Source organism: Lontra canadensis, unplaced genomic scaffold (genome assembly GCF_010015895.1).
Source record: "Lontra canadensis isolate GAN:19392208 unplaced genomic scaffold, GSC_riverotter_1.0 scaffold147, whole genome shotgun sequence".
Lineage (NCBI taxonomy): Eukaryota > Metazoa > Chordata > Mammalia > Carnivora > Mustelidae > Lontra > Lontra canadensis.
The window spans coordinates 986,937-1,002,007 of record NW_022631141.1 but is presented as its reverse complement, the minus strand read 5'-3'; the positions used below and the strand labels follow the sequence as shown (position 1 = coordinate 1,002,007).

The 15,071-nt window shown below is 43.8% G+C and overlaps 1 protein-coding gene across 1 annotated transcript; it reads left to right on the top strand.

Moving 5' to 3' along the window:
• Positions 1–1,869: 1,869 nt before the first annotated feature.
• On the top strand, positions 1,870–14,561 carry MMP12 (matrix metallopeptidase 12). The gene is made up of 11 exons (XM_032844080.1): positions 1,870–2,041; positions 2,226–2,294; positions 3,645–3,892; positions 4,470–4,618; positions 4,705–4,830; positions 6,898–7,059; positions 7,533–7,656; positions 11,972–12,105; positions 12,471–12,630; positions 13,312–13,415; positions 14,342–14,561. The coding sequence occupies exons 1-11, from the start codon at positions 1,937–1,939 to the stop codon at positions 14,440–14,442; spliced, it is 1,482 nt and encodes a 493-aa protein (XP_032699971.1). The 5' UTR covers positions 1,870–1,936; the 3' UTR covers positions 14,443–14,561.
• The last annotated feature ends 510 nt before the right edge of the window (positions 14,562–15,071 follow it).

Below are 15,071 nucleotides of genomic sequence, written 5' to 3'. Positions count from 1 at the left end.
ACAGGAGAGAGGTCTGGGCATGCAGGAGACCGTCCTTCTCATCTCCATTACCAGCCTCTTCTAAACATCTTACCTATGAGCGCAGTGGAGGAAGGAGGCTAGCAGGTCGCAGAACCGTGAGGTGCGTCAGGCGCGCGGCTAAGTGTTGTTCCCTATAATTTAACATAATCCTCGTAGCAACTCCGGAGGTAGCTGCAGTTTTTATTCAGTTTCACAAACGGAGAGATTAAGGTTTAGGAGATGAATGATTGTGAAAGATGGCAAAACGAGCTCAGATTCTCGGGCTGGTGGACTTGACCCACAGAACCTAAGCTTGTAGCCCTTATGATGCGGTGCTCTCTGGCTGCCCGAGTGGTCCGTCTCCCCCATATTCAGCCCACGAGGGGCTATTTGGCAAGCCAAGACCTGTGGCCATTAAAACTGAGGTATAGTTTTGTTTCTGGTTTTTTTAGACACCTTCCAGGGAGGACGTTTTCCTCCTTCCTTCGTATCTTGGGCAGCTTTTGCCTTGTATCTGACATCCGTCACTTTCTAGACTTCCTGAAAGTCTTCCCTGAACCAGACCGGTTCCTGCTGGGAGTAAGACCGGTTCTTGGCTGCTTCGGTGTGGTTTAGGAGCACGCCTTCTGTGTGGCAAGAAAGCTTACTACTGACCAGCGCTAGGCCCTCTTCTCCAACAGACATCATCCGTGCGTATTTCTCGAGCGCCTACCAACGTCACGGCAGTTTTTGGCTCAGAAACAGGGTGGTGGACAAGGCGGATGGAGCCCGCCCTCACAGAGCGCCGTTCCTGCTGGTCCCTGACTTTCTGATCAATCCCGTCTTCTCCAGCTTTCTAGCCAAACCACCACGCTCCTCTCACGGTTCTTGAGTCAAGATGGGTGTCTGGCAGAATTACCTTAACACCACCTCTATGTGCTCGTCGCCTCCCAGATCGTACAGCCTCGGTCTCCTTTCAGGCCCAGAAGAAGGAGTGAATACCCAGGAGCATGTGCAGAACACGCCCGCGTTCATAACACGCCCTCTCTTCTCAGCGTCGCAAAAGCTTAAGGAGGCAAAGGTCATTACGCTCATTTTCTAATGAGATGTCTGAAGGTCTAGGGCTCAGATCGCAGAGCCTGACAAGGGCTGAGCTTCGGGTGGGAAGTCAGCCACCGTGCTGCTGCCGGTGCCCCTGGTCTGCCTGGAGCACCTGCCTCGGGGAAATGTGGGGAGCAGCCTGGGAGGGGGGTCACAGCCGTGACGGAATTGTAACCCACCACTCCGGGGCTCCTCCGCCTCCAGGCCACCCGCGCAGAACAGGGAGGCAGCCCCACGGCTCCCACATCTGCCTGCACAGTTTCTGCCTGGATTCTCCGCTGTCGCCGTCTCCGAGGCTTCTCTACCGACTGACGGGCAGATCCTGAGTGAACCGGGCAACCAGGTCAAGGCCAGAGGAAGCCAGGCCGAGAAGGAGCTAGATTCAGCTTGGAGAGGATTCTTCTATTCCAGCAAAAGGGTTTTATTCATCTGACTTTCTACCTTTTGTTCCTTTAAAAGCCTCTTTCACCTATAGAAAGTATAAGAAAATCATTACAGTAAAAATTCAGATGCTGAACTTTCTAAACCTACATCTGTAAGTTATTGTAACATTTCAGGTGTGCAGTGTTGCTCCTAAGACACTGTTTTGGCAGGCTTATTTGTGGGGGAATATATCTGAGTTGTCCGAGTTTTGAGTTTGGTGCTAAGTGACCCGTTGTTGGTCCTTTCAGAGAAGGATCTGTGCTTGTGTTTCCGTGTTTTTGAGGTAAGTCAAGGGATGATATCAACCGTGAGTCACTCGAAGGATTTCATATTCACAGAACACGGCCTAAGGGCTATATAAGTCTGGGCATTTGGGGAACTTTGTGCTGAGAAGGAACCGGGTAAGCTGGGTTGAGCCATTCACAAGCTTAGAATGAAGTTTCTTCTGTTGGTGTTGACCGTGCTGGTCACTGCTTCGGGGACGGTTCCCCTGACCAAGTCTGCAGGCTCTAAAGAAGATGGTGGGCTGTTGGCTCAAGTAAGTATTGACCCAGCCTGATTTTTACCTTCAAAATGTATTGCATGAACTTGTTTTATCTTGAAAAGTACTACTTGAAAACTAGTTTAGGAGACGACTTGCTTTTAGCACTCTAGTTTTCTCTGCCAACGAGGAAAGGAGGAGAGGAGTGGTCTGAAACTCTCCCATTGACCCTGTCTCCTAGGTCTCCGCTTCCGGAACGGCTCCACAGGCTAACGCTTCCAGTTCTGAAAATAACGTGACATATGCTCAGGTAAGTACTGACGCTCAAGTGTTGATCCAGCCTGGTTTGTCTCTAAACTTGTTGCACTGAGAGCACCTGGGTAGTTCAGTTGGTGAAGCGTCTGCCTTCGGCTCAGGTCATGATCTCAGGGTCCTGGGGTCAAGTCCCAAGTTGGGCTTGGGCTTCCTGCTTGGGGCGCCTGCTTCTCCCTCTCCCTCCACTTTTGCTCTCACCTTCTCTCTCTCTCTCTCTCTCTACACACACACACACACACACACACACATGCTATTTCTCTCTCTCTCAAATAAATTAATTAAATATTTTTTTTTAAATTGTGGCATTTAACCAGTTCTATCTTGAAAAGTACTAGTTGAAAACCGGCTTAGGAGGTTTCAATTAACACTGTATTTTTCTTTGGCAAAGATTAATGTAGGAAAAGTATTGGAAACAGTGTTATAAAATTGGTGGATGAATTTGTTCCTTTTACTAAAAAGCTTTTACTAAATAAGTTTGGCCAAGGAGAGTTAAATTAGAGTTCAACCTCTGCTCAGTATTTTATAATAATCAGTTAATGCCATTTAATGATCTGAGATTTGAGCAACGGCTTGATTATGTAACCACTGCAGCCTGCCACGATGATTCAAGAATACTTTTTACTTTCTGGCATCCCAGATATTTCTTCATGAGCCTGTTTTAAAAATAGGGTTTTTTTCCATTTGTTTCATTTCACTAATTACATGAGTCCGGATGATCTCCCTGTTCTCTAAGATTCTTTTAACTTTGCATTTGCCGTAGTTGCCCATTGTGTTCAGCTTTGGATTTTTTTTTTAAGATTTTATTTATTTATTTGACAGACAGAGATCACAAGTAGGCAGAGAGGCAGGCAGAGAGAGAGGGGGAAGCAGGCTCCCCGCTGAGCAGAGAGCCCGATGCGGGGCTCAATCCCAGGACCCTGGGATCATGACCTGAGCCGAAGGCAGAGGCTTTAACCCACTGAGCCACCCAGGTACCCCGAGTTTTGGATTTTTAAGCAGGAAAATTTCATCCCAACTTAAATCAATAGTTTGTGCATCCTGACAGTAAAGGTTTTGCTGCTTACCTGATGCTGTGATGGGCCAGATGCTGGAACAGATTTTAAAGAATAGAAACAAGTTCAAAGAGATAGACACATAAAGGTGTTTCCAGGGCCTTCCAGCAATCAGTGCTGCTAACAGTCTCTGACTCACAGTGACAACACCAAGAACTAGGATTTTTTCTCATGATGATGAATTGTCTGGAGCCTGTTTCAGAAGCACCAAGCTGCAGCTGTGTCAGCCACGCTGAGCTCCATCAGAAGCCCTTGCATGAGTGACAATGTCCAACTCAATGTATTTTTTCCAGTGGTACCTGGAAAACTTTTATGGTCTCGTGATGGACAGACTTCCAACGACAAAAATGAAAGTCAGCAGGGACTTCATGGAGGATAAAATTCAGGAAATGCAACAGTTCTTGGGACTGAAAGTGACTGGGAAACTGGACCCATCTACCCTAGACATGATGCACACGCCCCGATGCGGGGTGCCCGATGTCCATCATTTCAGGACGATGCCGGGGAGACCAGTGTGGAGGAAACGTTTAATTACCTACAGGTAACACGGTAGCTGTGTGCTTTTCTGCCTTCCCTTAGGTCCCACCTCCAGAAACCTGAACCGTTTCAATAAAGCCCTAAGTCTGGAGGTAGATAAGAAGCCTCCTCTTCCAGCGCTGTCCCTGCATGAAAATTCATTCTTTCTGGAAGGGGGGAATTGTCCACTCAAGGAGGAGTTGTTTGTCAGTCCAGAGCAGAGTAGAAAGGTTGCAGATAAAAGGAGAATGAAGCTAGATCTCTAACAAACAAGAGACAAGAGAACATTTTATAGGACAGGAAAGACAGAGAAATGAAGAGGCTGGGGAGTGAGGGTAAAAGGCATACGCTTCCGTGAACGTCAGTCCTCCACAAAGAAAACCCATCAATCACGAATGAGAAGAAATCCAGTTAGATTCTGGTTAAGGAAGAAGCTGTCCAGGGATACACGTTTTTGTAGCTAATGATGCAGGTTTTTGTTACCTGGACTATTGATTTGCGAAACGATTCTTTCTCTGCCAGTGCAGGCAAAAACGAAGTGTCACAATGAGACAGAATTAACACATGGTTTCTCTCTCTCTCTCTTTGTTTTGCTGGTGAAGAATCAATAATTACACTCCTGACATGCGGCCTGCAGATGTCGACTTTGCCATCCAGAAGGCTTTTCAAGTGTGGAGTGATGTGACCCCCCTGAAATTCAGAAAGATTAATTCAGGAGAGGCAGACATTATGATACTTTTTGCATCCGGAGGTAAAGAATGTGGACTTACTTCATCTGTGTCATTGGCATGACCTAGAACCTGTAAAGAAGGACTAATTTTCTTTCCTTTCCAAAAGCTCATGGAGACTACAGCCCTTTTGATGGCAGAGGTGGGGTCATAGCCCATGCTTTCGGACCTGGACTGGGGATTGGGGGAGACGCACATTTTGATGAGGCTGAAATCTGGACTAAAAGCTACAAAGGTAAGCAAAAAACGCAAAACAAAACAAAACAGAAAACAGAAAAAAGCAAAACCACACATGACAAACCCTTTACAAATTCTAAATTATCTCCCAATTTTGAAAGTCTTCATTCTGAGAAATGATTATAGGGTAGAAAAACTCATTCTGATTATAATTGTGTCACTAAGTAAAATGTAACACTTTGTCTCAATTTCATCCTCTATAAATTGAGGATATTGGACTACATTATCTTAAAGATCAGTTTTAAGAATCTGAGGCATAGCTAGTTCATTTGTGTGAATTCAGGAACCTTAAAAGCCACAGTTTAGAAAGGTAAAAACTGATTGAGGTGGTCCGTTTTTGGTGGGGCAGTCCATCAACTTGAGCCAACACAGATGCAGGTTCTGGGTGTAGCAGACCTCCTAGGGTAGGCGGCCATCTGCGTGGTCCATTATATGCCGACCATTTCTTTGATTTATAGTGACACAGAAAGATAGAGTTATGTTGTAGAAAATTTAGAAATCCCTGTATCAAAACACCAAGTTATGTGGTCACCTGGTCTTCGAGGTTCCGGGATAGGAATTACAGAACCCCCAGCAATTGTTCAATGATGCCTTGTGTGTATTTACAGAGGACGCTGTAATTAACCAGCCCTCTCCGACATTTGGGGGAGAGGGTAACCAGCCTCCCCTGTTTGGAGGAATCACCTCCCACTGGAAAATTCTCACCCTCCCATCACAATCCTTCCTAATGTTTCTAGGGGAAATTCTCAATTATATGACTGACTGATTCTAGATTATATGACGGTGAGTCAGAGACTGTTAGCAGCACTGATTGCTGGAAGGCCCTGGAAACACCTTTATGTGTCTATCTCTTTGAACTTGTTTCTATCATATATCATATCATATAATATGATTATATTACTTTCCATTTACTATGGAAAGTAAATGGTGAGAAAGTCTTCAAGAATGGGCTCTGTGGAGACCCCCTCTCTCTGGCTGAAATGGCCCCAGACAGGGCTGTTTCCATAGACCAGAAAGGCTCCTTGTTTTAGTCTGACCCATGACCCAAGGTTTATCAAATTCTTGATTGAGAAGAGGAGTTTTATATTGTCAAAAGACAACTGATGCAGAATTAGGTCCTCGTTGAGCTTCAAAGCCTCATTGATCAGGTTAAATTTGCTTACATTTCATCCAAGGTTACTTTGGGTATATAATCTTTTCATCTGATGTGATGGACTTGGGTTGGTTAACCTCATGAAATGTTTTAGAATTCTAAAGGATTTTAGGAAAAATAACATAGTACAGATCTTTACAGAAAGAGGAAATTCAGAGTAGGAGATGGTTAGCAGCCAGCTCGTGGAAAAGCTGGGGCAGAGCACACATTTCCTGGTTCACTTATTTTGACCCAGGGTGTACTTCCCACCTGTCCATGTTGCTTTGTTTTTATTTGGCACAATTTTGTCCTTTCAAAAAGCTAAATTATTTGTGAAAATTATAACTTTGAATGCTCACTCTCAGCCTAATTTTGACCCAGTAATTAAATGAACAGTTCCCTCAGTGGTTGCTGTTTCTGTCATGGCATTGGGTGATTGAGGAGCTGTGTGGATACAGAGACAAAGAGGACAGTCCCAACCCAGAAGAGCGCACAATCTAGTAGGAAACAGAGCACATGCAGAAACCCATGATCTGAGATAAGGGCTGATGGTGGTCTTTTGTGCAAAGCCTTGTGGGATTGAAAATAGGAGAAATCCAGGTTTAGGTCAAATTGTAATAGGTTGGGACATTTGACACATGTGGAGACATTTTGGGTTGTCCAAACTGGAAGGGATTTACTTGAATTTACATGTTGAGCCCAGAGTTTTCTAAACACCTGTGACACAGAGGACAGCCATAAGCACAAGGAATGATCTGGCCTACACTGTCAGCTGTGACGACATTGAAAAGCCTTGGGTCAGAGGGAAAGGAGATAAGTCAAGTCTTCCCAAATGTGTCCCTTCTCCTCATGCCAGAGTGCAGGTGTGTCATTGTCCTCGGACACAGACATATTTCACGGCTCTTTCCCCCCTTCCGGTTGGTTTCCTCTCAGGCACAAACTTGTTCCTCGTTGCTGTTCATGAGCTTGGCCATTCCTTGGGTCTTAGCCATTCCAATGATCGAAACGCCATCATGTTCCCAACTTACAGTTACGTTGACCCCAACACCTTTCGCCTCGCTGCTGACGACATACGTGGTATTCAGTATCTCTATGGTGAGTTGACTTTCTTTACCATTTTGCCTTACAAAGACACTCTTATGAATAATGTCATAGTATCTGCATTTGCATAAAAGGTTCACCTCTGTCTTCTGTCTGGAGCCCTGTGAAAACCCTGTGAGGGAAGTAGCCCACGCGTTACCTGAGTTTTGTGGAAAAGCACAGGAAACCTCCTGTGCTCATGCCCATGGCAGGAACAGAATCTGAGTCTCGGGCCTCAGGTTAGATCTTTCCATCCACCACAGTGTCATCTTTGGAGAAGGCACGCAGACAAACGATTGGCCTGGAACAGGAAAACCAAGGCGGAAAGATCTTTATCGTCTGCTTCCTGTGAATGTCGGAGGACGCATATATGGATTTTTATGCATTTTTTCATCCAGGAAATTAATGTTTTAGGAAGAATAGCTCTTCCTCTTCGTAGCTAAAATGCAGATTTTTTTCCCCTAATGCTCCTTGAAATGTATTTTCAGGACGTCCAGAAAGGCGCCAACCCTCATCAGATCCTGACGGTAGACAAACACCCACCTGCGACCCCAGCTTGAGTTTTGATGCTGTCACTACAATGGGAAATAAAATCTTTTACTTTAAAGACAGGTAAAAACATCTTCATATCTGACCAACATTAAAGGCTATGTCCTTGGATTGCTAGAACGTTCTGTCAGAGAATGGCGCAAAATGATGGAGAAGGAAGTAGAGGACAGTTGAGGAGGGACGTGGACTCGGTTCTGTAGGAAGTAGACAGCCTCGTGGCTTTGAAGGGAGAGAGTGGTGTGATCATACTTGTGTTTAACGAGAAGACTGATGGGTAAAAAATGGATTTGCAGAAGGAATATGGGGTGAGGAAAGACAAGGTAAGACGTGAAGCTGGACCACTTGAATCACAGTCAAAATGGTTACGTCTAGGACTAAAATCGGGACAGCACCAATTTAAAAGTCCTGACTCTTGATTATGGAGAAGGGAATTCCAGGATAATTAGAGCACAGATTGCAGCAGGTATTGGAGGGGTGGGGTGTGGCGAACATTAGAATTTGGGTGGTGGGACAATAGTCTCCATTTCTTAGACTGAGGACTAATTGGCGCACTCTGTTGTGTTCGTGTCAGGCGCGCAACACAGTAGTTGGGTGACCACGTACGTGTTACAAAGTGGTCTGGTTTCCTCCTCCCCATGTGGAGTTGTTACAGCGTCACTGACTCTGTTCCCTGAGCCGTACATTTCATGCCTGTGTCTTACTACAGGACTGAGGTTTGCCCCTCCTCATCCCCTCCCCCCGGGCAACCATCGTTTTGTTCTCTGTGAGTCTTTTTCTGTTTTGTTTGTTCATGTGTTTTGTTTTGTTTAGATTCCACATTTAAGTGAAATCGTGTGATGTTTCTCTGACGTATTTCATTTAGCGCGTGCTCTAGGTCCAGCCACACTGTCGCTGACGGCAGGATTTCATTCTTTTCTACGGCTGACACTCCTCGCGTGTGGCATCTTCCTCAGCCATTCATCTGCCAGTGGAATTTACGTCGCTTCCGTATCTTGGCCGTTGCTGTGAGCGTGGGGCTGCCTCTGTCTTTCCTAATTAGGGTTTGTTTGCTCTGGATAAGTTCCTGGAAGTGGAATTGTTGGATCGTATGGTGTTTCTATAGTTAATTTTTTGAGGAACCTCCAGACTGTTTTCCACAGTGGCCGCACCAGTTTGCATTCCCGCCGAGGGCACAGGGTTCCCTTCTCTCCGCATCCGTGCTGACGCTCACTCTTTCCTGTCTGATCCGAGAACTCTGACAGGTGTCAGATGACATCTCACTGTGGTTTTGAGCATCTTTGCAGGTACCCGTCGGCTGTCTGCACGTCTTCTCTGGAAGGATATCCATGCGGTTTGTCGGTTTTTTAAAATCAGATTGCTTAATTAAAAAAAAAAATTGAGTTGAGTTCCTTATATATTTTGGGTATGTCCCTTGCAAATACCCTGTCCTATTAGGTTGTTTACCTTCTCAAAGTGTTAATGGTTTCCTTTGCTGTACAAAAGTCCAAAAGCTTTTTAGTTTGATGTAGTCCCACTTATTTTTGCTTTTGTTGTCCTTGCTGAGGGGATGGATCCAAAAAAAGAAAGAAAGAAAAAGAAGAAAAAAGAAATTTCTAAAGCCAATGTCAAAGAGCTCATGGCCTCTGTTTTCTTCTAGAAGTGTGAAGGTTTCCAGTTTCTGCATTTAAATCTTCCATCCGTCTGGAGTCTGTTTCTGTGTGTGGTGTGAGGAGCTGGTGCAGTTTCATTCCCCTGCATGTGGCTGTCCAGTGTTCCCAGCACCATTTGTTGGCGAGACTGTCTTTTCCCTGTTCTCGGCTCCTCTGTCATAAATTAATTGACCATATAAGTGTGGGTTTGTTTCTGGGCTCCTTACTCTGTTCTGTTGATCTGCATGGCTGCTGTTCTGCTGATGCCGTCGTGTTCTGATCAGTTTAGCTGGGTTGTGTAGCCTGAAATCTGGGAGCGCGTTACCTCCAGCTCTGTTCTTTCTCAAGATTGCTTTGGCTGTTTGGTATCTTTTGTGGTTCCGTACAGGTTTTAGGACCCTTTGTTCTAGTTCTGTGAGAAATCCTGTTGGTATTGGATAGGGTTGCACTGGATCTGTAAATCACTTTGGATAGTGTAGACATTTTAACAATATCGCTTCTCGCAGTCCTGGAGCACGGTGTATGTATGTCCATTTGTTTGTGTCCTTTTCAGTTTCTTTCATCGGTGTCTTATAGTTTTCAAAGTCCAGATCTTTCACCTCCGTGATAAAATTCGTTCCTAGGTATTTCATTCATTTTGATGCAGTTGTAAATGGGATTATTTCATTAATTTCTTTGGATAGTTTGTTATTAATATATAGAAATGCAACAGATTTTGAGTGTTGATTTTATATCCTGCATCTTTACTGAGTTAGCTCACTTATTAGTTCTGCTACTTTTTTGGTGCCGTCTTGAGGGTTTTCTGATGATGGTACCACGTCATCTGCAAAAAACGGCACTTCCTTTCCAGCTTGCACCTCTTACCCCTTCCTCGCTGAGTTTCTGTGGCTAGCACTTCTGCTGCTACACTTGCCTAAAAGGGGCAAGAGTGGACTCCTTGTCTTGTTCTTGGTCTAAAAGGAAAAACTCCACTGTTCACCACTGAGTATGAGCTTAGCTGTGGGTCTGCCATACATGGCCTTTATTATGTTGAAGTGTGGTCCCTCTGTAATCATTTTGTTGAGAGTTTTTGTCATGAAGGGATGTTAAATTTTGTCAAATTCTGTTTCTGCACCTATTAAAATGATCATGATTTTTATCCCCCATTTTGTTAATGTGGTACATTGCCATGATTTGTGAATATTGAACCATCCTTGCATCCCTGGAATGAATCCCACTTGGTAGTGGTATATAACCCTTTTGATGTGTTGTTGAATTTGGTTTGCTAATATTTTGCTGAATATTTTTGCATTCATGTCCAAAAGGGATGTTGGCCTGTAATTTTGTGGGGGTTTTTTTGGCAGTATCTTTGTCTGGCTTTGGTGTCAGGGTAGTGGTGGTCTTGTACAATGAGTTTGGGAATAATCTTTCTTCTTCTTCTTCTTTTGAATAATTTGGAGTATTTTAAGTCTTCTTTAATTATTTGGTAGAATTCACCTGTGAAACTGCTTGGTTCTGAATTTTTTATTATTGGTAGTTTTTGATTACTGATTCAATTTCATTTTAGTAATGGGTCTATTCAAATTTTCTATTTCTTTCTGATTCAGTCTTGGAAAATTGTATATTTCTGGGAATTTATATCCATTTTTTGGTTACCCAGTTTGTTCACATATAATTGTTAATAGTAGTCTTTTATGTATTTCTGTGGAATCCGTTGTAACTGCTCTTCCATTGCTGAATTTACTTATTCGAGTCCTCTTTTTTCTTGATGAGTCTGCAAAAGGCTTACCAATTCTATTTATCTTTTGAAAGAATAAGCTCTTAGTTTCATTGATCTTGAAAATGTTTTTAGTCTTTATTTCATTTATTTCCACTCCAAACGTTATTATTTCCTTTTTTATAACTAACTTTGGCCTTTGTTTGTTCTTTTTCTAGTTCCCTCAGGTGTAGGGTTAGATTATTTATTTTAGGGACGCCTGCATGGCTCAGTTAGATCCTAGGGTCATGATCCTAGAGTCCTGGGATAGAGCAGGGATTCTGCTTCTCCCTCTCCTTCTGCCTCTCCCCCTGCTTGAGCTCTCTCTCTCTCAGATAGATAAAATCTTTTTAAAATAAAGAATATTTATCTGAAATTTCTCTTGTTTTTTTTGAAGTAGGCCTGCATCAATATGAACTTTCCTCTTAGAACTTTTTGCTGCATCCCCAAGATTTCAGAACGTTGTGTTTTCATTTTTACTTGCCCCAAGGTATTTTTTTATTTCTTTTTTGATTTCTTCATTTTTTCGTTGGCTGTTTAGTAGCACATTATTCAGTCTCTACATTTATAGAGTTTTTTTTCCAGTTTTCTTCTTGTCATTGATCTCTAGTCTCATTATTCTTCATTCTTGAGATTCAAAAACTGAGACATTTGGGATAAATAGGTTCTTTTAGATTACAAAACTGGTAAGGGAATTGTGGATGCAGACTAAAACCTATATTCCTTGATTTCAAATATCAGGGGATTTTCATAAGGTGACTTGACCATTAAATTATTGTTATTATTTTTTGTGTTTTTTTATTATGTTCAGTTACCACTGTTAACATTATTGTTATTATAAAAGAATTAATTGAGTTCATTCCTTGTGGTGCTCCTATCAAGACATCCTGGAACAGAACATGAGGATATTGGGGGAAAAAACCCATTAAGTCATTTCACAGGTCCTTCCCAGCGACCATTTCATGCTTCTTGAGTCTATCGTGATTTTTAACATGTGTTAAATGTCTTTCATCAGATTCTTCTGGTGGAGGTACCCTGAGAGTCCAATGAGCAACGTTAGTTTCATTTCTTCTCTGTGGCCGACCTTACCATCTGGCATTCAAGCTGCTTATGAAGTTGGACCCAGAAATCAAGTTTTTCTTTTTAAAGGTAACTCTAATGTTTCATTTGCTACTGAGCCTACTTCAAGGAAGAGAATAAATGAAGGAAATACTACTAATTTTTATAAACATAGAAAAAAGCACTGTAGACTTAATTCATGGTGAGTCTGAACTATGAGCTAAAAAGAGCTTACATACCTAAGTCATATGTAAAAATTTCAAGAGAAGTTTGTCAAATGTAAGATCATAATCCTTGTGGAAAAGCTATAGAACCGTAGGAGACAAAGCACGTTGGAGAGCAAGGAGCAGCGCGTTTCGGAACTGTGGTGAAGAGTGGTGTCGCCCGTACCGAGTCAGTGTTTCTGTTACCCTTTCAGTATGCGTCTAGCGGATCTTTTCTCTTTCTCTTCACAGATGATAAGTACTGGTTAATTAGCAATTTGAGAGCACAGCCGCGCTACCCCAGGAACATACATTCTTTGGGCTTTCCTGACTTTGTGAAAAAAATTGATGCAGCTGTTTTTAACCCACTTCTGTATAAGACCTACTTCTTTGTAGGTAACCAATACTGGAGGTGAGCTTGGTTGACTGGTAACGTGACTCCTCACATTCCTGAAACCGGCAGGGAATGGGGTGTTCGGTAGGTGGTCTTTCTGTGTAAACTCCCGAGGAGCCTCGGCCTTCCCAGGAGGGGAATGAGCAGGACGCAGATCCAGACTAGCTATTGTCACCCTAGTTCTCTTCCCTGCACTTCGGGATTCTGGTTTGAGATGGCGCTTTCAATAAAATGTCACGTCGCGAGTCACAGTGGGAAGCACACTGGGGAGCAGGGCACAGACAGACGAGACCCAGTGTTCACACAGTCCGTTCAGGGGCTGTGGCTTTCCAGATTCCTTTTTATAACCACTGGACCCAAGGAGACAAATGAGGAGACCGTCTTGTGAGGGGCAGTGAATCCCACAAGGTCCTCACCTACAGGGAATGGGACCATCAGGCTTCCTAAAGCCGGACCAGGCCCTGGCAGAGGCGTTGTGTGGACTGGGGAAAGTTCCTGACCAGAAGTCTGAGGGTCTGAGCCCTGTAGGGGCTTGGAATCAGTCAGTGAGCTAATTCGGTCCCTGGTTTTCTTATCGGTGCAAAGAGAAGCCTCTCAAAGGAGACTGAGTGGGTTTTGTGGTCGTGTCAGGAAATGCCGAGCTCTTCACCACAAGATCCGTGTTTCAAACGGAGGCTTACTGATGATTTCCTCGCTCAGGTACAATGAGAGGAGGCGACTCATGGACCCTGGTTATCCCAAACTGATTACCGACTACTTTCTAGGACTTGGACCCACAATCGATGCCGTCTACTATTACAACAGTAAGTAGATCGGGAAGCCATGAAGATACTGAAAATCCCTTTTTAAAACACGGATGATGATAAAGACTTCAAGGTCAGAGAACAGGGATTCAAATAGGAAAAGAGCAGGACCCTGTGGTTCGCTGTAGGGCTGCAGAGGGAAAATTCATAGCCTGCTTGGTGTAGCGCAGGCGGGCTGCAGGTTGAGTGACACAGCACAAACCCTTGGTTTCTAGTGTGGATTAGCGGGTGGGAGCGTATGATTGTCAGCCCCTGAGCGAGCCTTAGTTTCTGGAATGTCGGATAGCATCAGGGCGGGTGGCGTATGCAGGCGGGCGAGTGGCAAGACTCAGGCAAGCTGGGCTCGCGTTTTTTTTTACACCTCGCATCTTTGACCTTCCTTGCAGCCCCTCCCACCCTGCATGGGCCCTCGTCGACTAGGCCTGCGGGTGGGATACGAAACACTTGAGTCTGTTGGTGTCTGTGTCTGGGAATATCTTTAGGCAAAGTCAGCCAAAGCGAACGGTCAGCTGGGCCGAGGCATTTAGGTTTATTACCCCCCCCCATGTCTTTCTTACTCCTCCATCAAGACCCCTTTGTGCCCCACCGTGCCCAATTTCCTCCCTCCCAGGTGAGTTCTGCACCTGGAGTGCAGCTTTTCAAAATCACATCTTCAGAGTCAGTTTTAAGATGAAACTATCATCTCGATGACATTAATGAAGGTATTTAGTATTTAGTGGTGAAATGAGGGCCAGTAACCAGATATCCGGAGGCCCCCCACCCCGCGCAGGCCCCCAGCATCTACATTCTCAAATGTCTAGTATAGATGCTCTGTAAAATTCGGTCTTCTATAGATAACCCATAAAAGCACAGATCTGTGTTTTCTTCTTTTTCTTTAAAGAAATGCAAGTGAAGAATTAAACAACTCGATTTGTTTTCATTTTTAGGACACTACTATTTCTTCCAAGGATCAAACATATTTGAATATGATGTCATATACCAACGTGTCACCAAAGTGCTGAAACAAAATATCAAGTCAGGTTGTTAGGAATGGTGTAGTTGGTGATGGTCAGTTCCCTTCAGTCAAATAAGTATTTATTGCATCTTTGCTATGTGGCCAGTGTGTGTAATACCACAGGGACATGTGTCTTAAGGTAAAGCCTATAGGCTATAGAGAAACTATCATATAGACAGTGACTATAAAAACTACATAAGATTTTTTTATTTTGAAAACCCTCATTACGGGGTGCTTGGGTGGTTCAGTGGGTTAAAGCCTCTAGCTTTGGCTCAGGTCATGACCCCAGGATCCTGGGATCAAGCCCCACGTTGGGCTCTCTGCTCGGCGGGGAGACTGCTTCCTCCTCTCTCTCTCTCTCTCTCTGCCTGCCTCTCTGCCTACTTGTGATCTCTGTCTGTCAAATAAATAAATAAGTAATCTTTTAAAAAAATAAAAAGAAAAGAAAACCCTCATTGTCAACTTTTACTTGATTCAACTATTAAGCTTGGAAACAGGCACTTTATTGAGGGGCAACAGAATATCTTGGTCTTAGAACAACTGAGAACTGAGAAATGATCATTATTTCTTTGCCTTAACTAACATTAAGCAATGACTAGTTTCTGTGGCCATTAAATGCTTCAGCAAGTGTATCATTTCAATTGTTTCAGAGTAGAAACAGA

What these genes read in the sequence shown, in the direction of transcription:
- MMP12 (XM_032844080.1), top strand. Translation starts at nt 1,937, where the DNA reads ATGAAGTTTCTTCTGTTGGTGTTGACCGTGCTGGTCACTGCTTCGGGG. An exon ending in ATAACGTGACATATGCTCAG is followed by an intron (nt 2,295 to 3,644) that starts GTAAGTACTGAC and finishes TATTTTTTCCAG; the next exon opens with TGGTACCTGGAAAACTTTTA. An exon ending in ATCTTTTACTTTAAAGACAG is followed by an intron (nt 7,657 to 11,971) that starts GTAAAAACATCT and finishes GTCTTTCATCAG; the next exon opens with ATTCTTCTGGTGGAGGTACC.